The following is a 24,842-nucleotide window of genomic DNA, read 5'->3' on the forward strand; positions in this document are numbered from 1 at the left end:
TTCTGCGTGATCCCCACCGCACATTAAGGTCATCTGAGGAGGTTCGTCTCCAGTTGCCACCAGCTCGTCTGGTGACGACTCAGAGGCGGGCCTTCTCTATGGCTGCTCCGGGGCTGTGGAATGCACTCCCTGCAGAAATCCGTAATTTGAATTCTTTATTAGCCTTCAGGAGAGCCCTTAAAACGTATTTGTTTGGCCTGGCTTTCCAGGGTTTTTAAATTCTAACCTGATTTTGGGGCTTTTAATCACTGTAATTGTTTGATTGTTGTTTTAAAATGTTTTTAAATTGTTAATTGTTGTTATATTGTTTTTAATTTGTTTTAGCTTTTCATTGTTTTAGTGGCTTGTTTTAATTGTAAACCGCCCTGAGCCATTTTTGGAAGGGCGCTATATAAATCAAATAAATTAAATAAATAAATAAATAATAATTATTGACCGGTATACAACAGCATATTTCTGGAAGACAAAAGAAATGGCAACACTATGGTTTGCTAAAGCAGAGAACACCCAAACAACAGAAAAGTTTCCAAAGTCACCAAAAATCCAGTCTCACAATATTGAGTATGGCTTCAGTTCCTTGAAATTGAAGCAACTGCCCCGATTTTGAAAGCACACACATACAAGCAAAATATATATTATAAAAATAAATATATTTGTTTAAAAATATCTCTGGACAAAATGAGAGATTCAAAAATGAGGAAAAAACCCAGATTATCTACATATATCTACCTAGAACCAGCTTTTATATGTCTTCCATGTAGTCAGACTGGAGATTTATCATGCCACATATAATGGTGAAGTACATGTAGTAGTTATGTAAACTCCCACAGAGAAGTCACTGCCATATAAGACATTTTTATCTTTCATTGTGGACCTACATTGTAAGGCTAGGAAAAAACCCAAAGGAAATTTACGTCCAACCTTCTGCCATAAGGCAAGGTCCCCACACATAACCACATACAAACTATCCAGCAATTAACTAGCTCACACGGGGGCGGGGGGAGAATCTCATCTTAAAAACCCTCCAAAACTCATGAAAGCCAAAGGTTTCTTTTCCATGTTATTTCTCCCTGTAAAAGAGGCTCAGAAAAAGGAAAAAAAAGTAATTGTCATTCAGTTAGGCAGATTAATTTTTCCTCTTCCCTTATTCACAGCAACTAGCTGCCTTCAACTATTCTTAGGGTTGTTCAAAGTAAGATGAAAGACTCCTTTGCCCTTTTTTGTCCTTCTGTGATACAAATGTAGACAGACAGGAAGTTTGGAACTTTTAACGTTTGCTACATGAGAGCAGTCATCGACAATCACACACAGTTTTCAGTGACTGCAGCAAAAGACATCTAAGCAGAGAACAGAAAGGTCCTCAGGGAATTCTTTTTTTCGTTGAGGAGGGGCAAAGTCAAGATTTGTTAAGAGATGTCTTGGGCCTCAACTCCATTTGCAAAAATTCCAATTCCACACTTTGTATTTTTAATGCTTACTAAGGATTTGCGGTCACTGTTAGACTGACAGGCATGTCGGATCCGATATGGCAACTTCAGGCGTTACCGGAAGGAGTTCCACCATGACAGGAGGGAGCCCTGACAGTTGGAACTCCGACTAAATTCCATCCTATCCTGGCAGAACTGTCGGAGTTCAGTTACCTGTTGGACCAGGCTAAATGGCCAGTGAGCCACCTTTCAGCTGAGAAGTGGTGCACTGGCCATTTAACTTTCAAATGGCCCTACATGGTGCTTCTCAGCTGAGAAGCAGCATGCAGGCCATTTCAAAGTTAAATAGTCAGCAGGTAGCCTGATGCCTCTGAGCTGAGAGGTGGTTCACTAGTCAGCCCTGCTAACTTGGCAAAGAGGCACCTTTTAATGTGGTGATTCTCTTTATTTATCAGGGGGAGAGTAACTGGCCCTATCCACCCCCAGCACAGTACCTCCAATGGCTGTTGCTGGTTTCTATCTTATGTTTCTTTTAGATTGTGAGCCGTTTGGGGACAGGGATCCATCTTATCTATATTATTATTTCTCTGTGTAAACTGCCCGGAGCCATTTTTGGAAGGGCGGTGTAGAAATTGAATTATTATTATTATTATTATTATTATTATTATTCACATCATCATCATCATCCAGAGAAAAACCTGGCTGCTGCATTCTGGACCAACTGCAGTTTCTGCAGCCCCACATAGTGCTTATTTTATTTTTTTATTTTTACATCTTATATCCCGTTCTTCCTTCAAGCAGCCCAGAGCAGCGTACTACATACTTAGGTTTCTCCTCACAACAACCCTGTGAAGTACGTTAGGCTAAGAGAGAAGTGACTGGCCCAGAGTCACCCAGCTAGTTTCATGGCTGAATGGGGATTTGAACTCGGGTCTCCCCGGTCCTAGTCCAGCACTCTAGCCATTACACCACACTGGCTCCAGACAGTAATCAAGTCTGGAAGTGACCAGCAGATGTGCTACTGTTCTGAGGTCATTTATCTCAAGAAATGGACGCAGCTGGTGTATCAGCAGAAGCTGATAAAAGGCACCTCTGGACACTGCCTCAACCTGGGACACCAGGGAGAGGTTTCTGTCCAGAAGCACCCCCAGACTGCATACCTGTTCCTTCTGGAGAAGTGTGACTCATCCAGAACAGGCAGATCAAAATCATCCCCCGAGTTCCAACCCTCACAATAAGTACCTCAGTCTTATCTGGATTCCGTCTCAGTTTGTTATCTCTCATCCAGCCCATCACCGCCTCCAAGCAGGCATTTAGGGAGGTTATACCTTCTCCTGATGATGTTGACATGGAGAAAAAGATGTGGGTGTCATCAGCATACTGAAAACACCCTGCACCAAATCCCCTGATGATCTCTCCCAGCGGTTTCATGTAGATATTAAACAGCATCGGAGACAATACAAAGCCCTGAGGGACACCATACCAAAGCTCAGATTTTGAGGAACAACAGTCCCTGAGGTACATCATCCGGAATCTGCCCAAGAGGTAGGAGTGGAACCACTGCAATAGCAATAGCAATAGCAATAGCACTTACATTTATACACCGCTTTATAGCCGGAGCTCTCTAAGCGGTTTACAATGATTTTAGCATATTGCCCCCAACATTCTGGGTACTCATTTTACCGACCTCGGAAGGATGGAAGGCTGAGTCAACCTTGAGCCCCTGGTCAGGATCGAACTTGTAACCTTCTGGTTACAGGGCGGCAGTTTTACCACTGCGCCACCAGTGGTGCAAAGCAGTACCAAAGCAGTGCAAAGCAGTACCTCCCATCCCCAACCCCCTCAGATGCTCCAGAAGAATACTATGGTCGATAGTACTGAAAGCTGCCAAGAGGTCCATAAGGACCAACAGAGTCCCACTTCCTCTGTCAATTCCCAATTGGAGATCATCCATCTGAAATGGGTCTAGATAATCAGTTTTATCCAAGACTGCCTAGAATTGGGAGGCCACCACCCTCTCAATTACCTTGCCCAACCACGGAAAGTTGGAGACAGGCCTATAGTTGTTGAACTCTGGGGGATCCAACACAGGCTTCTTCAAAAGAGGTCTAATAATTGCCTCCTTAAGGCAAGGAGGCATGCCGCCCTCCCTCAGAGAAGCATTTATGATTTCTACTAGGCATTTTACAACTTCCCTGCCAGATAGTATAAGCCATGTCGGGTAAGTGTCAAGAGAACAGGTGGTAGGTCGCACCACTCCAAGCAGCTTGTCCACATCCTCATGAGTCACAAACTGGAACTGATCCAGCCTGACCCCATAAGAGGAGCTTCTGGACACCTCGGCATCAGACTCCGTAACAATTGTGGAGTTTGAATCCAAGTCAGCCCGAATACGAGAGATTTTATCCACAAAAAAATCATTAAACAGATCACAGCAAGTAATAGATGGTTCCAAGTAGGGATGTGCACGGACCATGGAGGTGTGGTCCAATGCGGCGGGGGGGGGGGAATTGCTTTAAGGGCAAGGGGGGGTTGTACTTACCCCTCCCACCGCTTTTCCCCCTCCAGCGCTCCAGTTTTCAGCAAAATCTTTGGGGCAGCAGCAGTCCGCCCTGCTGCCCCTGCCCCCTTGTTGTTGGCAAAATACGGAAATAACACACGCACATGCGCCCGCCACCAACGTGCCCGCGCCCGCCGCGCATGTCACAGTAACATGTGTGACATGTGCAGCGAGTGCATGCGTGCTTATTACTTCCGTATTTTGCCAACAAGGGGGTAGGGGTAGCAGGGAGGACCACTGCCGCCCTGAAGATTTTGCTGAAAACTGGAGCGCCGGAGGGGGGAATGTGGTGGGAGGGATAAGTACAACCCCCCAGCCCTTAAAGCAATACCACCACCCCCAGCAACGGTCTATCGGACCGCTGGACCAGCGAACTGGTTCGCATGCCTCCAACATGGCCTGCGAACCGGTTTGTGCACATCCCTAGTTCCAAGTTCTGATTCAAGGGAGCAGGGGCACTTACTAGCCCTCTCACAACCCTGAACAACTCCGCTGGACATGAACTTGCGGACACAATATGGGCTGAAAAGAATCTCTTCTTTGCAGCCCGTATTGCCAGAGCTTAGATCTTCAAATGTGCAATATGTTGTAATCTGTTGGATTCGAGTCAAGTCTTCCTCCACTTGCGCTCGTGATCTACCTCGACGCTTCAGACCCTGTAGTTCTTCTGCATACCAAGGGGTGAGTCGGAGAGGACGCTTAGGAGTGATCATGTCTACTGCCCTGGTGAGTTTGCTGTTCCAATTCTCCACCAGGGCATCAATAGGATCACCTGCAGAGCCAACACTAAATCCCTCCAAGTCTTCTTGGAACCCTACTGGATCCAATAATCTTCTCGGGCGGACCATTCTAATGGGCCCCTCCCCGCTGAGAAGATGGGGTAAATCTAATTCATGAATATCAGGTGGCAGCAGAGAGAGGTGCTGCTCAGGAACCCAACATTTCCCGGTTCACACATCACAAAATGAGCCGAGTTGGTGGCTCAGACCAGGAACGTGTGCTCATCACAACTGGTGGTTCATGCCAGCTGTACTTGCAGCGGGTCATCTGAACCTGCCAGATTCCACTTTTGCCAGTGATGACCAGGCAAGCAGCAAAAGACACGGCTGCATTAGGAGCTGCTCAGAATTCAAAGATGCCCCTTCCTTCTGATTTGGTAGGACAGGCAAGAGATCCTTCTGAATTCTTGTCTCTATAAAAGTACTTCTATACATGCAAGAATTCAGAAGAATGCCTTGCCTGTACTGCCATATCAGAAGGAAAAGCCTTTCTTCAGGTTCCCTCCATCCTAGGAGCAGGATGGGTTGAGGTGCAGGCTTTTCCTTTTGTAGCACCCACCCATTGGAACTCCCTGCCCGTGGAGATCTGCCTAGTAACTCCTTGTTCTCTTCTCACCAGCCTTTATATACAAAAATCTTCTGCAGCCACAGAAATTGATGCTGCTGTGGTTCTGTGCTTTCATCTTGAGTTTAGCTGCTGTTATTTTTGAGAGTTTTTTATTTTGCACGCATTATTGTTTAGTGGTGCTTAATATGGCATTCTTATTTAAGCTGGGGAAAAACCAATGAATAAATAAAAAATGATTCTTGATGTGCCAAATAAGATAGGAAGATGTGGGACTTTCTCCCCACCTGCCATCTGCATTACTTTGTTCCACATTTGCATATATTTGTTTATTTGGCATAATTCATCCCGCTTCTATTAGTCTTGCTTGCAAGCAGCTGCAAAGGGCACACCAACACGCAAAGCCAACCCCAGAAAGTTTAAATTATTTTGAAAACAAAACCTACCCCAGAAATAGATCCATCTTCTGACGAGGGTTTACAGTAGAGGCTGGAAATTTTTTCTGCTCTCATAAGATATTCTGAAGTCTTCCTCTTCACTGCTTCACGACGCGTTGGACTCGACTCCCCTGCATGGCATAAAATAATAGTGTTACAGGCTTGACGCTTATGCAAAATTTGGCCCTTTTTGGTGCCTTATACAAAATCAGGTCACTGGTTCATCTATGGCCAGGGGTTTCCAACTAGTGGTATTCCAAATGTTGCTAAACTACGATCATCCCCAGCTACAATTTATTGTGGCTAGGGATGATGGGAGTTGTCATTCAGCAACATCAGGAGTACCACTGCTTGGGAACCCTTTATCTATGCCAATGTTGTCGTCACTGACTGACAGCAGCTCTCTTTCAAACAGCAGTTTTTCCCAGTCCGACCTAGAGACCTAGAGATGGCAGAGCTTGAACCTGGGAACCTGCTGCATGCAAAGCATAGGCTCAGTCTATCACAGTTCCTTCCCTTCAGCTTATACCAGGGCTTGACCAATTCCAGGTGCCATGGAGACATTGCACCTAGAAATCTATCTGTGGCCCCTAAACTAGGATGTTCAGAGAGAGTCATCTTATATATATTTCCAAAGGAGCTGGAAATGTGATCATCCTTATGAATGCATAACCAGAACAACTGCAGGCAAAAGGGAAGTACCGGCAGACTCAGGGCAAACTGCAGATACATCAGTTTCACAAAGACTGGGGGCGGAGGGGGCCTAAGGGGGCAAAGAAACAACACCCCCAAAACCAAGCCTGCCCCAATGTGAACTCAATGGAGCAGAATGTTTGCTGACTCAGAGGACACTTAACAGACCACCAGGTGCGCAAAATTAATGGAACTCAGTGGACACTCCATTGTCTGACTTAGAAATTCTGCTTTGGTTCCTAGATCAAAATAAATTTGTCAAGGCCTGGCTTATATAAGTGGTTTTCAAACTGTATTCCAGGAAAAAATGGGGTTCAGTTTAGGTACACTGATAGAATTGGGCACAGGTGTGCTATGGGCATTGTGGAGTATTTTAGAATTTATATCATAAACCACTTTTTTATGTATTATTACAATTTGTAATGTTACAATATTATTTTAAAATAAACTTTTTAAATCTGGAAAATGACCTCTTTAATGAGTACAAGATATTAAATCCCTGCCCCTGCTAACTTGGCAAAGAGGCATCTTTTAATGTGGTGATTCTCTTTATTTAGCAGGGGGAGAGTAGCTGGCCCTATCTACTCCCAGCACAGTACCTCCAGTGACGGTTGCTGGTATCTATCTAATGTTTCTTTTTAGATTGTGAGCCCTTTGGGGACAGGGTTCCATCTTGTTTGTTATTTCTTTGTGTAAACCGCCCAGAGCCACTTTTAGAAGGGCGGTATAGAAATTGAATGAATGAATAATATGGTCTGTCTGGGTTACCCCAGAGACCAATCTGGCTACCACATTTTGAACTAACGGAAGCTTCTGAACTACGTACAAAGGCAGCCCCACGTAGAGCACATTGCAATAGCCAAGCCTGGAGGTTACCAGCTGTTTGGAGGTCGTCCTCGTCAAGGAATGGACACAGCTGTCGAATCAGCTGAAGCTGATAGAAAGCACTCCTGGCCATAGCCTCCACCTGAGATACCAGGGTGAGGCCTGGGTCAAGGAATACTCCCAAGCTGCGCACCTGCTCCTTCTGTAACCCCGTCCAGCACAGGAAGATCTAACTCGTTCCTCAGATTCTGAACCCCTATAATGAACACTTCCATCTTGTATGGATTCAGTTTCAATCTATTCTCCCTCATCCAGCCCATTACTGCCTGTAGGCAGGCATTTAGGGAATGAACACCATTTCCTGATGATGTAGATGAAAAGGAGAAGTAGATTTAGATGTCATCAGCATACTGATAACACCCAGCACCAAATCTCCTGATGACCTCACCCAGCGGTTTCATGTAGATATTAAAAAACATTGGTGACAGAATGGAACCATGAGGGATTCCATATAACAGCTCCCATTTTGAGGAGCAACTGTCACCAAGCTCCACTATCTGGAATCTACCCAAGAGATAGGAGCAGAACCACTGCAAAGCAGTGCCCCCTATCCCCAACTCCCTTAGACAATCCAGAAGGATACCATGGTCAATGGTATTGAATGCCGCTAAGAGATCCAAAAGAACCAACAGAGTTACACTCCCTCTGTTGATTCCCCGGTAGAGGTCATCCATCAGGCCATCTGTCATGGCTCAGATTTCTGACTCATAAGAGTCAGAGCAGGAAAGGGAGGATATGCCTGCTAGTGAGGGCTCAGAGGCAGAGCAACAGGATTTGGCAGGGAGACCAGACTCTGGAGCTGAGGATTCGGAACAGCTGCCAGACATGATTTCTGATGATGATGAGGAGGAGGCTGGGATTTCACCTGTCTTGAGAAGACGTCTCAAGAGGGAAGCTCAGTGGGAGTCACGAAGGTGCAGGAGATCACATAGGAACATAGGAATCTGCCATATACTGAGTTAGACCATTGGTCTATCTAGCTCAGTATTGTCTTCACAGACTGGCAGCAGCTTCTCCAAGGTTGCAGGCAGGAATCTCTCTCAGCCCTATCTTGGAGAAGCCAGAGAGGAAACTTGAAATCTTCTGTTCTTCCCAGAACAGCTCCATCCCCTGAGGGGAATCTCTTACAGTACTCACACTTCTAGTCTCCCATTCATATGCAACCAGGGTGGACCCTGCTTAGCTAAAAGGACAAGTCATGCTTGCTAACACAAGACCAGCTCTCCTCTCCTATCACAAGAGAGGAAACAGAAGTACTGACTCAGGGAAGCCTGATTGGCTGCTGGTTCTCTTGAGCCATATACTGTATATTTAGCAATCTGTCAATTGCTCAGATGCTGTTAGCAACTTTTGGTGACCGCAGACCGTGTGCTATTTGAATTCCTAACTTTTCCGAGTTCCAGTTTGCCCTTGTTTATGCTTTCCTGCTTTGTTCCATTAATTCCTTGTTCTGCTGTCCTTCGTCCTTTTCATTCTTTGCTCTGTGTTTTCTTTCAGTTACTCAGTTACTGTTAGAGGGGGGTACCTAGTTCAGTTCAGGGGACTTAATTCATTTACTATTTTTCTTTGTGAGCCTTTTATTTTCCTTTGTGTAGCTTCACTGCTACTTTCTGTTAACTCGCAGGGGGAGTGCTGAAGGGGGTTGTAAATCCTGTTGGGTTAGCCGAGCTAACAGATTTATGACACCATCCAAGCCTGTCTCAACCCCATAGCCAGCTCTAAAGCCAGTTTGAAACGGGTCTAGATAATCAGTTTCCTCCAAAACTGCCTGGAGCTGGTCAGTCACCACTCTCTCAATCACCTTGCCCTACCAAGGGATATTAGAGATTGGCCTGTAATTATCCATCACTAACGGGGCCAGGGAAGGCTTCTTATGAAGCGGTCTAACCATTGCCTCCTTCAAATATGGAGGCACCCTACCCTCCCTCAGTGATGCATTTATAATATTAATGAGGCCACCTCCAACAATCTCTCTGCTAGACAGAAGCAGCCAAGAGCTGCCTCTGCCCACTCAATCCGGCTGGTTATTGGCCTGGCAGCTGTGAGGAGGCAGCGGCGGCCACAGGCCTAGCTTGGCCGCGGTTGCAACCATCATGGCCGGAGCCTGGGCTGGGAGGAGGCGGGAGGCAACAGGACAGACTGGTCCTGGCGGCACCGGCACGGGTGAGTGGGGAACGGGTGGTGGGGTGCAGCCCCCACACCTGTTGCAGTCTGGGGCAGGAAGGAATCGGGCAGCGAGGCTTCCCTGTTTGCCATCCGAGAGGAGGAACGGCAGCAGCGGGGCCCTTTTTGGCCACCCACCGCCCAGTGAGGCTCTGTGTGAGGGGAGGAGGGAGGAACAGAGAGGGGGGAAGGGCAAGAGAGCACAGGGCTGGAGGGAGGGGGGTAGAGAGTAGAGACCGGGGCAGGAGGGAGAGGGAGGAGGAAACAGCTGGCCCCAAAGCACACAGATGCTCTGTGCAGGGTCGGCTAGTAGTGGCCATAATATGATCAAATTCAGCATATTTGCGAGGAGAGAATCACCAAGGAAGTCTAACACAGACACTTTGAACTTCAGAAGAGGAAACATGCTGGAGTTAGGTGAAAAGAAAACTGAAATGAAAAATCAAGTGAGTTACTTCACTCCAGAATGCATGGAGTTTGTTTAAAACCACAATAATAGCCCAGTTAAAATGTATACCAAAAAGGAGGGAAGGTACCACCAAGTCCAAAAGGATGCCAGCATGGCTAACAAGTAAAGTCAAGGAAACTAAAAAGTGGAAGAAAAATTCCTTGCAAAATTGGAAGACCTGCCCAAATGAAGAGAACAGAAAGGAGCACAAACTCTTGCACAAGAAATGCAAGGAGGCAATAAGGGAGGCAAAAAGAGAGTTTGAGGAACATTTAGCTAAAAGCATCACGGGGAATAACAAAAACTTATTTAATGTCATCAGAAGCAGGAAACCTGCCAGGGAAGAGATTGGCCTATTAGACGATGAGAGAGTGATAAGGATAATTAAGGAGGATATGGCGACTGCAGAGAAGCTAAACAAGTTCATTGTATCTGTCTTCATCGTGGAGGATATTGAGCGTATATCTGTGCCTGAACTGAGCTTCTCAGGGACAGAAGCTAAAGAACTGAGTCAGATAGAGGTGATGAGAGATGACGTCCTAAACTGTCTAGAAAAATTCAAAATTAACAAATCACCTGGGCCAGTTGGCATCGATCCGAGAGTCCTTAAAGAACTCAAATGTAAAATTGCCAGTCTCCTTGAAAAATATGTAATTTATCCCTACAATCAGGCTCTGTATCAGAGGACTGGAAAGTAGCCAATGTAACACCAGTTTTCAAAAATGGATCCGAGAGGATCTAGAAAATCACAGGCCATTTAGCTTAACTTTTGCTAAAGTTAAGAAGTTTAACTTTAACTTCTTAACTTAGCCATCCATTTGCCAGGCAAATGGATGGAAAGCATTCTGAAAGATAAAATTTTTACGCATATAGAAGAACAGTCCCTGCTGAAAAAGAACCAGCTTGGCTTCTGCAAAGGTAAAAAATCTTGCCTCACCAACCTTTTCGAGTTCTTTGAGAGCATCAACAGAGGTGTGGACAAAGGTGATCCATTTGACATACTATACTTGGACTTTCAAAAAGCTTTCGCCAGTTCCTCATCAAAGACTCTTGAGAAAACTTAAGCAGTCATAGGATAAGGGGCAGGTTCATTTGTGGACTGGCAACTGGTTGAAGCACAGGATAGGTATAAATGGACAGTTCTCTAAATGGAGGGAAGTAAGAAGTAGGGTCCCCCAGGAATTTGTACTGGGACCAGTGCCTTTTATTTATTAACTGTTATTTATTTATTTTATGTATATACCGCCCTTCCCAAAATGGCCAGGGAGGGTTACACTAAAGCCATAAATACATAACAATTAAAATCAGGAACCAATTAAAAGCAGATTAAAATTACAACTTGAGTGCCCAAACTACGTGCAAAGGCAGCCCTACATAGAGCGCACTGAAGTAGTCCAGCCTGGAGGTTACCAGCTGGTATATCCATGTTTTCAGGTCATTTTCCTCAAGGAAAGGGCAGAGTTGTTGAATCAATCAAAGCTGGTAAAAAATGCTCCTGGCCACAGCCTGAGACACCAGGGTGAGACCCAGGTCCAAGAGCACGCCTAAGCTACAAACCTGTTATTTCTGGGGGAGTGTAAGCTCATCCAGAACAGGAAATTATATCCCATCTTGAAGATTACAACCCCCGACAATGAGCACCTCTGTCTTGCTTGGATTCAGCTTCAGTTTATTCTCCCTCATCCAGCCCATTACTGCCTGTAGTCAGGCATTTAAGGGACTAGCACCATTTCCTGATGTTGATGACAAGGAGAAATAGATTTGGGTGTCACCAGCATACTGATAACACCCAGCACCTCACCCCCAGTGAAGTGTTAATAAAATCAACGAGGCCAGCTCCAACAACCTCCCTGCAAGATGAAATCAACCATGTTGGGCAAGGATCCAAAGAACAGGTGGTAGGCTATCAGGAGTCAGGAGTCACAAACTGAAACTGATCCAATCTAATTTTGCAAAAGGGATTGCTGGACACTACCCTAACTGACCCTGCAGAAATACTGGAGTCCAGATCAGCCAGAATGCAAGAGATTTTTTCTGCAAAGAATTCATTTAACACATCACAGTGAGTCATTGTTTCTGGAAACAGATTTAAAACAGAAGGGGTTTGAGTTAAACCCCTAACAATCTGGAACAGTTCTGCTGGACGAGAACTTGCCGACGCAATACGTGTAGAATGAAATTGCTTCCTTGCTCCACGTATTGCCACAGCATATGCCTTCATATGTGACCAGCAACATGCTTAGGTCGTAGAACTAATTGGGATAGGCCCATAGTTGTCATGGCCACTAGGAGTTCCTGAACAGCACCAGACAAGCCAGTCCCAAAGTGGACATTTAAATCACCCAGCATTTATGAATATTAATTTATCCATAAATGATCTAGAAGTTGGAGTAAGCAGCGAGGTGGCAAATTTGCAGATGACACCAAACTATTTAGCGTAGTGAAATCCAAAACAGACTGTGAGGAGCTCCAAAAAGATATCTCCAAACTGGGGGAGTGGGCAGCAAAATCATAGATGTGGTTCAATGTTAATAAGTGTAAAGTGATACATATTAGGGCAAAAAAACCCAAATTCATATATATGCTAGTCAGTGACTGACCAGGAGATGGATCTTGGGGTGTGGTGGACAGCTCGTTGAAAGTGTCGACACAACATGCAGCACCTGTGAAAAAGGCCAATTCTATGCTTGGAATCATTAGGTACTCTACTTTATACAGGTCAATGACCGTAATGAAGACTGATTGATTGAATCATTAAAGGGGATTGAAAATAAAACTGCTAATATTATAACGCCCTTATTCAAATCTATGATGCAGCCACATTTTGAGTACTGCATACAGTTCTGGTCACTAATACCTTAAAAAGGACATTATAGAACCAGAGAAGGTGCAGAAGAAGGCAACAAAGATGATCCTTATGAGGCAAGGCTACAGCATCTGGGGCTTTTTAGTTTGGAAAATAGGTTACTAAGGGGAGACATGATAGAGGTGTATAAAACTATGCATGGTGTGCAGGGGCGTATCTAGGGGTAGGGCAGGCAGGGCACGTGCCCCGGGCGCCACTTGAAGGGGGGTGCCATTTTAAAAAATTAATTTTTTTTTAAATGGCCACTGGGGGGAAAAAGGGCCACTCTGCATGCTCAAATGGCCTCTGTGAGGCCCTAGGCCATGCCAGGCCTCACAGAGGCCATTTGAGCATGCACGGCAGCCATTTTGTTTTCAGCAGCCAATTTTAAATTTAAAAAAAAATGGCCACCGCACATGCTCAAATGGTCCCTGCAAAGCCCTAGAGGCCAGCGAGGGGAGGAGGAACCTTTGCAGACCCACCCCACAGCCTTTAGGAAGCCCCCAAAGGAGCTACAGGTGTGTGTGTGTGTGTGTGTGTGTGTGTGTGTGTGTGTGTGTGTATATATATATATATATATATATATATATATATATATATATATATATATATAATTTAATATAATATAAGTCACTGTACACATATTCAGTTTGGCACTATGTACAGAGAATCAGGGCTTGTGAATAATGAGCTGAAACTTATGAGCTAGGATTGTATTCATTTGCTCTTACTTTACGTCTTGTGATAAGTGAGTTAGATGTGATGTCTTCATAATATGGCTATTAATGCTGAGTTTGTCTTTGAATCAGTGTGAAATCCTTAATATTAATGCCCACTGGGAGTTTCTTGCTCTCTTTCTCTCATTTTAACTGTCTTTCTGAAATACTAGAATATATTCCAAGTAGTGACACAGTTTACTCTGCATATCCTTTAATTATTTTCAGAGTATCTGGGAAATGCCAAATTCACCATTTATTTTTAAAACGTATGTAATAGTGATGCTACAATGCATAATAGAGAATTAGACAGGCACTTCTGTTTAGTTTTCCAAGTACACCTCCACATAGTATTTGGGTATTTCATAAGCCCCAGCATACTGAAATTTGTAGTTTTGCAGCATTTTTTGGTCTGGCTATGTCCACTGCGAAATAGTTTTTGAAATATTAAAAGATTAACGAGATTACATTGACTTGTATTTTTCAGCTGATATTATGGTAAAGTTATCTGAAAGATGGGTGTCAGATGTTTGGACAGAGGGCGCAATTTCAGTGCTTGCCCTAGGCGCTATTTTCCCTAGATACGCCTCTGATGGTGTGGAGAGAAAGAGCTAAGAGAGAGAAAATGTTCTCCCTCTTGCATAACACCAGAACCAGAGGTCATCCCATGAAACTGATTGCCAAGAAATTTGGGGGCAACAAAAGGAAGTACTTTTTCACACAACACATAATTAACCTATGGAATTCTCGGCCACAAGATGTGGTGACAGCCACCAGCCTGGATGGATTTAAGAAGGGCTTAGATAAATTCATGGAGGACAAGTCTATCAATGGCTACTAGTCTGAAGGCTATAGGCCACCTCCAGTCTCAGAGGCAGGATGCTTCTAAATACCAGTTGTAAGGGAGCAACAGCAGGAGAGAGAGCATGCTCTCAGCTCTTGCCTGTGGGCTTCCCAGAGGCATCTTCCCAGACACATCCAGTTTGAAAGTACAGGTGGACCCTATTATCTGTGGAGGTTCAGTTCCCACAGATTTCTGTGGGTAACAAAACCACAGATAACAAGGCATTGGGGCAATGGGAATCAGGTGTTAGGTTTCTGCATGGAGGGGGAAAGTTTCTAAAAATGGTGGGAAAACAGCAAAAAGAATGGAAAGGAAATGCTGTACTGTGCTCTGCAGGTCTCCATCTGTCCAGCAATGCCCCCAAAATTGTCTGTTTGACCAATTTTTGACACACAAAAATTATGGAGGGGGGGATTTTTCAATAGAAGAGCCACAAAATGGCTCCTTTAAAAAAATTGTGTCTGGAAATGACCTCAGAGGTAACTTCTGGCCACCTAGGAACTGCATATATGCAGCTATTAACACTTTCTGTACTCATGTATGCCGAGGTCAGGTGCCTACTAACAGACTGCTGATACAAGGAACCGCGAATAACGGTACTGCGTATAGCAATGCAGTTCTTTTTCTCCAATTTTCACACACACATCCCTACCTATTTTCAGGTATTGATAAACTAGGTTAGTTTTCTTTCAGTTGATCCACAAAGTTCTAGATTTTTAACATCTATCACACACACAACTTAATAGCTAATTTAACTGAATATTTTCCAACTCAGTATTTTTTTTCTATCTCAGTAATTTTTTTGATTTTGTAAAAACAAACTCTTGTATTACAAAGTCAAAAAGTAGATTTGGAGATTTCTTTAAATTAGAGAAGGACAGTTGCTTTTAACAATGTATTCAAGTTTTGAATTATTACAGCTGCCAAAGAAATGCCTCTATAAACATAAAAAGCCACAAAGAAATAATGAGCCACAATTCAAAAAAATAATATTTCCAGCAATATTTCCAGGTCTTTGACAAGGTATGTAGCTCCCGCTTTACATCTAAATACCACCTTGAGATTGTTATGCTTTGAGGGTTGTTTCTTTTATTTTTTAAAATTAGGAATACAAGTGTTCACTGCATTAAAGCTCTTAATTATTCTTTGCAGAAGATCACACAAGGTCATTCCACTTCAAAAAAAAAATATTCATTTTCTATTTAGGTGTTTTCCTAGATACCAGCAGATATTTGTGTTTCATTTGATAGCGATCAAAGCTTTTCACCTAAATCACCCAGATTAAAAATCAGTAATGTCGTTTTAAATGTTTAAAAAACTGGCCTCCTCTGAAGAAAGATATAAAAAGTGTGGTAATGCTGATGACAGAGACCTTCAAATAAAAGCCCTTTGAGATTCCTCCTCCTCTCTCTCTCTCTCCCTCTGCTATACAGCAGCTGTGCCTTGCACAAATTCACATGAATGAAAATATTTAGGCGAGAAACCACCCCCTTAGCTTGTTTTCCATATGACTTTCCTGTAATTATTTTGTAAACTGTTCACACAACAATATATAAAAACATCTGCAAAAACAGGTAATTAATGTGTCAAGCTAAACTAATGCATTTTTATGGTGGCCATGCTTCGTCAACTGTAATTATAACTCTTTTTAAGCAAATGATGATGTGTTTGTTGCAATGTGAAAGTGCTTATTTTAGATGCTCTGTTCACCGTTACTGCAAACAGATTAAAAAAAAAAAAAAAGACGACGAAAGGGAGGGGAAAAGCTTCTACGCAACACATGCAGCTTTCTATAAATATTTCCTTCCTCCTCCATTGCAAACCATCTTACGTGCTAAAGAAATGATGTTTCTGTTCACATCAGCATCTGAACCGGTCAGATTGAATGAACTGTCCTTAGCCACTGAAGAATAGGAAGAAGAAGAAGAAAACTCAGTCCCTCAATTATTTTCCCCGTCTCTAAGGGCTGCCTTATGCAGCAATTGTGTTTTTTGTATCAACACGGATGTAACATTGATGTTTCCCACAGTAAACACATAAGGCAGGGTTGCGTCGTCCAAACTTGGAGCGGTTCAATGGCCAAAACCTCACACCTTTTCACATTTCTTCACCACTCCTGCCTATGGACTGCTTCATATATAAAGATGTAAAGTAAAATTGTCCAGAGGGGGCATGGAAGCTCTGTTCCTAGTGTCAGGACAGCTATGCCGACATTGAGCATGTTGTCCAAACCTGCCAATGTTGGCATATTCCATACTATCTGTGGTCCAGAGGCTGACATCTGTAACCAACTTGGTTACGGATGTCAGCTTCTGGACTGCAAATAGGGCACAATATGTTGACATCGGTGAATTGGGACAATGCACCCAATGTCAGCAGTACTGGCCCAGCACCAGAAGTCGGGCTCCCATGTGCATTCTGGGAACCAGCGGTCTGTGGCAACATCCCTTGCCATCCCATGTTTTCGGGCCGCAGTATTCCTCTCAGCAGCCACTTGCTGAAACACAATGACAAAGTGTCATCAGAGGGACATTCTGGGTCAAAAAATGATGGCTGCCAGGAGGGCCCCCTGATCCCCAGAATCCCCCCCCCTATCAAAATGGCCCCCCACCATTAACTGCCACACATGGGCCAGCAAAAGGTGGGGGCATTTCAGCTAAGCCCCTAAAAGTGTGTGAAAAGTAAATGTTCGCTCCTGTACTGGCAGTGAGCATTCGCCAAGGAGATGTGGCCAATCAGAGTTCTTCAGTGCATCTACTCAGCGTTAGGGATGCATCCCTGCCCTTCATCCTTTATGCATTTAACTGAGAGAAATAGCAGTATGTTACGTATTTGTTTCATTCATACCCCACCTGGTTTCTATGAAATTCAAGGTAGCATAACTGTGGTTCTCCCATCTAGGCACTGATCAGATACTGACAGATTAGCTTGAAGATAACTGCTGCATCATGTGCCTTCAGGCTATATATACCCTCATACAGGGGAGGAAAGCTGGTTCTGTGGCAGTGAGTGTGAATTGTCCCCTTTACTAAGCAGGGTCTGCCTTGCTTTGCATTTGGATGAGTGACTACACATGAGCACTGTCAGCTGTAAGGCATTCCCCTTAGGTGAAGGAGCTTTTGCTCAGTGGTAGAGCATCTGCTTGCCTGCAGCAGGTCCCGGGTTCACTCCATGGCAGCATCTCCAAGGAGGGTTGGGAAATACTCCTGCCCGGAACCTTGGAGGAGCAGCTGACAGTCAGTGTTCATAAGGCTTTTCTCTAATCTCCCTCGGTTGGGCAAGGTGATCGAGAGGGTGGTAGCCGGCCAGCTCCAGGCAGTTTTGGAGGAAACTGATTATCTAGACCCATTTCAAACTGGCTTTAGAGCAGGCTATGGGGTTGAGACAGCCTTGGTCGGCCTGATGGATGACCTATACCGGGGAATCGACCGAGGGAGTGTGACTGTTGGTTCTCTCGGATCTCTAGGCAGCATTCGATACCATCGACCATGGTATCCTTCTGGGTCGCCTAGCGGAGTTGGGGATAGGAGGCACTGCTCTGCAGTGGTTCCGCTCCTATCTCTTGGGCAGATCCCAGATGGTGGAGCTTGGTGACAGTTGCTCTTCTCAATGAGAGCTGTTATATGGAGTCCCTCAGGGCTCCATTCTGTCACCAATGCTTTTCAATATTTACATGAAACCGCTGGGTGAGATCATCAGGAGATTTGGTGCTGGGTGTTATCAGTATGCTGATGACACCCAAATCTACTTCTCTCTTTTTCATCTGCTTCATCAGGAAATGGCATTCATTCCCTAAATACCTGCCTACAGGCAGTAATGAGCAGGATGAGGGATAACAAATTGAAGCTGAATCCAAGCAAGACGGAGGTGCTCATTGTAGGGGCTCAGAATCTGAGGGATGAGTTAGTTCTCCCTGTGCTGGATGAGGTTACACTCCCCCAGAAGGAGCAGGTACGCAGCTTGGGGGTACTCCTGGATCCAGGCCTCACACTGGTATCTCAGGTGGAGGCTGTGGCCAGGAGTGATTTTTATCAGCTTCGGCTGATTCGACAGCTGCGTCCATTCCTAGAGGAGGATGACCTCAGAACAGTGGTGCACCAGCTGGTATCCTCCAGGCTTGACTACTGTAATGCGCTCTACGTGGGGCTGCCTTTGTACGTAGTTCGGAAACTTCAGTTAGTTCAAAATGCAGCAGCAAGGCTGGTCTCTGGGGCAACCCGGAGAGACCATATTATGCCTGTTTTGAAACAGCTGCACTGGCTGCCGATATGTTTCCAAGCAAAATACAAAGTGCTGGTTATTACCTTTAAAGCCCTGAACGGCTTAGGTCCAGGTTACCTTAGAGAGCGCCTTCTTCAGTCTGATCCCCACCGCATGCTAAGATCATCTGAGGAGGTCCGGCTCCAGTTGCCACCAGCTCGTCTGGTGGCGACCCAGAGGCGGGCCTTCTCTGTAGCCGCTCCTGGACTGTGGAATGCGCTCCCTGCAGACATCCGTAATTGGAATTCTTTATTGGAATTTAGGAGAGCCCTAAAGACCTGCCTGTTCGGCCTGGCCTTCCAGTGCTCTTAAATTGTTTTAAAGGGTCTTTGATGTTTGTGAACCACCGTGAGCTATTTTGTAAGGGCGGTCTAAAAATCGAACAAATACATACATACATACATACATACATACATACATACATACATACATACTGAGCTAGATGGGCCAATGGCCGGATGCCGTAAAAGACAGCTTCTTATGTTCCTACAGGCAGAGCAAATGTGACTGCCCGGGTTCTAATCATTGGAAGGGGTTCTCCAACTTGACCCAGTTGTGGCTGGACTACAACTCCCATCATCCTCAGCCACAATTACCAAAAGCCATGGGACTTGTTGTCCAACAACATCTGGGGACCCAAGTTTTCGCCTGCAGAGTAAAGAGGCACCTTTTTAAAGTGGCGGTTCTCTTTATTTAGCAGGCGGAGAGCAACTGGCCCTATCCATCCCCAGCACAGCTTCCCTTCAGTGACTGTTGCTGGTGTCTATCTTATGTTTCTTTTTTAGATTGTGAGCCCTTTGGGGACAGGGAGATATTTTATTTATTTGTTTATATCTATGTAAACTGCTTTGGGAACTTCTGTTGAAAAGTGGTATATAAATATTCGTTGTATTCATAATTCTGATATTCTGCGCACTGCAACATGGGTGGTTCAGAACCAGCCCATACTGCTGCCTAAAGCAATGCCTGCAACGTTGCAGAAGATGTTGCACTAATACTTAAAATTGCACAATTGCACTCGTGTGGTGATACTTCCATTATTTCCCCTCAGAAACATATCCTGTCTTCCTGCCCCGTAACTCAATATAATGTATGTAGGGTTCCCATCCAGGCATTGATTACCTGCTTATCTTCAGTAAGGGTGCTGCACAATGTATAGAAATTGGAGTAGTTATATATTATACATGTTAATTGAACACTGATTTTAGATGACTAGCTAACCCTGCACAGGGCACCTATGTGCTAGTGCACTCGGCCATCCCACCCTCTCACTCAGCCTCCCCCCGCCCCAGACTTGGTGGGGTGACAGAAGGCCCCCTCACTTGGCCTTTCCCTCCCTTGGCAGGGCGACGGAAGGCCCCACTCACTCAGCCTTCCCCCGCATACTCGGCCTTTCCTCCTTTCCTCTCCCCCCACCTGCTTGCCTCTTGGCCTTTCTTCCTCTCCTCTCCCCCCTCCCTCTCACTGCTCACCCTTTCCTCCCCCCGCCCACCGCTTGGCCTTTTCGCCTCCGCCACCCACTCACCGCTCACCCTTTCCTCTCCCTCTCACCCACTTGCTGCTCACCCTTTCCTCTCCCCCCACTCACCTTTTCCTCTCCCTGCCGTGCCACCCACCCACCCACCACTCACCTTTTCCTCTCTCACCTGCCCACTTGCCGCTCAGCCTTTTCTCTCCCCGTCACCCACTTGCTGCTCGCCCTTTCCTCTCTGCTGAGCCCTCCCTCCCTGCCTTCTCTCTCGCGCCAGAACTCTCGCGAGATGTGCCACATACCACCTGAGATTAGCCACATGTCACCTAAGAGTTTTAATATAGAGATATTTTATTTAATAAAGCTTGAAGCTGTCAAACACAGAATATAAGTCATGTTTATCGTGTTTATACAATTTGGTCCTGAACATTTAATCTATAGCACCATGGGGTAATGACAAAAATTAAAAGTTATGTATAAACACAGAATGTTATATGGACATGAAAGGTTCAGTTATTTATGGTTCTTAACACATAAACGTATTTTTTCTCTTTAACAACTATGATAGAATTAATATTTTGCATCTCCATACCATCTGTGGAAGAAAGGGATATTATTATTATTTTTAACTAGTGTACAGCTGGCTGAAAAGCGATAAAGCACAATAATTGAAATCAAGATGAGAATTGGTTTTTTCTCTCTCCTCAGCTACTTTCCTTGGTATGCTTCAAAAGCAACTGAAATAATCAAGTTGTTTTATCAATAAAGAACTCTGCTTGTTAATTTCACAGCAGAGGCTTCAGGGCTTGACAATGGCAGGCATGGGATGAAGTGTCCTCCATGTGGAAGTCATTTATTCAGGAGAGGCCATTTGAGGAAAGTAGTATTTGGTCATCAATAAATACCAGTCATGTAATAAAGGTTGGAAGTCACTAGGGCACACAGCTTACCAAAACATGTTCTGGTCATGTTTTGGAATCACTCAGATTCTTCTTCACACTGATGTCAGGCATCATTTCCGAACTTTCTTTATTTCTTATAGTAAGAACATTACAACTGTAGTACAGTGAAACTAAATTAATTTTACAATAGCAAGGTAAAACATGAAAATGCATCTCCTACTGATGCACACGCCACACGCCCACACGGCCAGTGCTACTGGAAGCAGCGAGAATGAATCTCTAAGCTGCTCTCAGCAGTGCGTGTAAACAGAGGCCGGGATTCGTCCCAGTCTCTGGAGATCCCACAATGCACCACTCGACACACACAATGCATTGGGGGATTCCTCCATGAGACAGATGCTCTAGGCACCTGTCTCTGTGTGTGACCAGGTTGGAAGCAGCCCCCAGTTTGTGCATGAGCAAGTAGCCAGGGTTAAGGGAGCTAAACCTCCTTGAAATCTCGGTTAGCCAGTTGTCTGAGATTGTGGAACCTGAATATTCCCTCATGGTGGGAAACAGAGATGTGTAACCAAGAACTGAAGTTGGCTTGTCACTCCTAGTCATGCTCCACCTGAGGTTCACACTGTGTCTGAACCCACACTCTTCACAAACCTCTGGTTCATTCCAGGCGAGCCAGTTCCCTTGGCACCGAGATCAATGGCTGAGAAACAGACAGATGACATGCAGAAAGTTGCCAGTTGAAAGGCAGTGAATCCAGGGCTTCGCTGGGAGGTGCAGACAGGGGGTGTACGTCTGGCTCAACTTGGCTACTTCCAGCCAACTGAGATATACAACCATCTGCAGAGCCAACTTCAAGGTTCCTCCATATCTCAGGCTGGGGGATTTCCCTGCTCAGAAAACCTTGACAAGCTCTTGGTTTTGCAATTCATGCAGCACATTGTTAAAATACATATACATCCTTGATCCCTCAAGACTATCGATGGCAGCAGACACTTATTTATTTATTTAACATATTTTTATACTGCCCAAAACTTACATTGAAGCAATTGGATCATAAAAACCTGGGGGAGTTTCATAACTGTAAGGACTATTACAGCATGGTCGCTGAAGCCCACTTTGACAGCAGAAGTAGGTTCATGAATGTGTATGTGGGGGTCTCTGCGTACAACCATGTACAACCTGCGTACAACCATGTACGATCTTCTGGATCTTTCTACAGACCATGAAGCGGCAGGAAGACAACTCCTATAGCCAAGCAGAACTGATTGAGGGTGTGACCTTCATAACTGACCAGGTGTCTACCCTGAAGGGAAGCAGATCTCCAAGGTTTCAGAGAGAAGTCTTTCCCAGCCCTATCTGGAGATGCCAGGGATTGAACCTGGAACCTTCTGCATGCAAAGCAGATGCTCTACCACTGAGCTACCACCCCATATTTAATATAATAAATATGCATGCATAATAGCACCAAATTAACAGGATATTTTCCTAGTTTTTCCATCCCCATACCCAGATTTCCAAAGCTATGGACTCTCACCACTACTAACAAGCAGCAGAGGCAAGAAATGAAATCTCCTTAGGGGAAGATTTCACTACATAAATGTTGACTAGTAGAAGCAAAGATCCCAGCACTGCCCATCCACCTGCCTAACCCCACTTCTAAGCCCGGACATTAGCTGAAGTTAAGGGAATGAGCACACCCCTAATCCCGGCACCGGAATCGTATTTGTGCTTGGGCAGCTTGCCCAAGCACACACAGAGACAGGTGCCTAGAGTGCCTGTCACACAAGTATCCCCCAATGTACCGCCCTCATAGTGTGATGCATTGTGGGATATGTGGAGGCAGGGACACATCATCCCAGCCTCCAGAGATTCGAGCTATATAGGGCAGCGTGGATTGTGTGGGAGCATGGTCCGCACTTCCCACCAACATTGGGTACTCATCAGGGGGAAGGTAAGTTTAGTGCAGCCTTCCTCCCTGCCATCCCTGTCTCCCAGTCATGAGAATAACTTTATCGGGTGGGAGCCGGGAGCTGGGTAAAACAGGCATGGGCAACTATATTTTGTCCCCAGCATTTTATCAAGGTTAGGTGGAAAGCCATCCTGCCCAGCCCTCGGCTTCCACATAATCCCTCTCGCCTCCTCCTGTCTTGAACTTTGCAAACACATGACCGCTGATGAGAATGCACATGGCTCTCCTACTTCTACCCTGTTTAGGGTACTACTACTAAACAGCCCTACAAAAGATTGCAGGTGGCTTTCCAACACACTTTCCTATCTTAGAAAGCACCTTCTTCTACATGATCCCCACCACACGTTAAAGTAATCTGAGGAGGCCTGTCTCCAGTTACCACCGGTTCGTCTGGTGGCGACTCAAGAGGTGGGACTTCTCTGTAGCCGCTCCTGGGCTGTGGAATGCGCTCCCTGAAGAAATTCATAATTTGAACTCTTTACTGACCTTCAGGAGAGCCCTTAAGACTTATCTGTTTGGCCTGGCCTTCCAGGGTTTTTAAATGACTGAAAAATTGTTTTAAATTGTTATAAATTGCTGCCCTGATTTTCCAGGGGTATTTAGCTGTTTGAATTGTTTAATTGGTTTTAGTCTGTTTTTATAGTTTGATTTTACCTGTTAACTCGTTTTAATTGTTTTTAGCGTGTTGTAAACCGCCCTGAGCCATTTTGGAAGGGCGGTATATAAATCAAATAAATAAATAAATAAGCACTTCCATTTCATTTTTAAAGCAACTTTCACCAACAGTGCACCAGCTGAGACAGCTGAACCTCATCTACTAATGTGATGCCACAGCAATAAAGTCGCTGGAACTGTACTATGGTGCTTGCCTGCAAACCTCTATCTAGCTGCTGGCTACCACTCCCTATGGGGAGGAGAACTGGTCTTGCGGTAGCAAGCATGAATTATCCCCTTTGCTAAGCAGGGTCCACCCTGGGAGACTACATATGAACACTGTAAGATGTTCCCCTTAGAGCAGGGTTTCTTAACCTTGGGTCCCCAAATGTTGTTGGACTACAAATCCCATATTTCTCAGCCACAAAGGCCATGGCTGGGGACGGTGGGAGTTATAGTCCAAAAATCTCTGGGGACCCAAGGTTAAGAAACCCTGCCTTAGAGAATGGGGCTGCTCTGGGAAGAACCTTCTTGCATGCAAAAGGTTCCATATTCCTGCCTTGGCATCTCCAGATAGGACTGGGAGAGACTCCTGCCTGTCAACTTGGAGAAGCTGCTGCCAGTCTGGGTAGACAAAACAGAGCTAGATGGACCGATGGTCTGACATGGTATAAGGCAGCTTCCTATGTTCCTAAGTCTGCCCACAGACAACACCTTTCCTGTTCTTGAGGAAAGGAGCCAACTTGCCAGAAAAAGGCATGGTTTTCTTCTCCATGCCTGATCAGCTGTTCTCTGTGGTCACTGCTTTATGTTCTTCCCATCAGGAGATTCTTTTTCTCCCAGCACTGGGAAGTAGTCCAAGTATAGCCACCATCTATTGTACTCAGCGAGCTAGATGTAATTGACTTTCTGATTTATAACTTCAATCCTTCCTGAATACAGCAACAAAGTTTGCTCAAAGTTGACAAAGACCCTTCTAACATAGGCACCTTTTAAAATAGTGATTTGCTTATATTTAGCCGGGGGAGAGCAACTGTCCTTATCCAACCCAGCACAGTGTTTTCCAATGGCTGCTGCTGAGTGGCTGTTGCTGATGTCTACCTTATGTTTATTTACAGAATGCGGGCCCTTTTGGGGACAGGGAGCCATCTTATTTATTTTTCTATGTAAGCCGCTTTAAGAACTTTTCTTGGAAAGTAATACATAAATTGTAGTCATAGTAGT

The 24,842-nt window shown here is 44.9% G+C and overlaps 1 protein-coding gene and 1 non-coding gene across 8 annotated transcripts in view; both read right to left on the minus strand.

Annotated features, from left to right (window-relative positions):
* The window catches only part of RPS6KC1 (ribosomal protein S6 kinase C1), a 162,566-nt gene that overhangs the window by 63,481 nt on the left and 74,243 nt on the right, over positions 1-24,842 (minus strand). For all 7 annotated transcript variants that reach the window (XM_053309726.1, XM_053309709.1, XM_053309719.1 and 4 more), the window contains one exon: positions 5,778-5,899. In XM_053309726.1, the coding sequence (XP_053165701.1) occupies positions 5,778-5,899 (122 nt within the window). The remainder of the gene's footprint in view (positions 1-5,777; positions 5,900-24,842) is intronic.
* Positions 22,353-22,424, minus strand: TRNAA-UGC (transfer RNA alanine (anticodon UGC)). The gene has a single exon. It is a non-coding gene; the product is annotated as a tRNA-Ala (tRNA).

This window comes from Hemicordylus capensis, chromosome 1 (assembly GCF_027244095.1).
Source record: "Hemicordylus capensis ecotype Gifberg chromosome 1, rHemCap1.1.pri, whole genome shotgun sequence".
NCBI lineage: Eukaryota > Metazoa > Chordata > Lepidosauria > Squamata > Cordylidae > Hemicordylus > Hemicordylus capensis.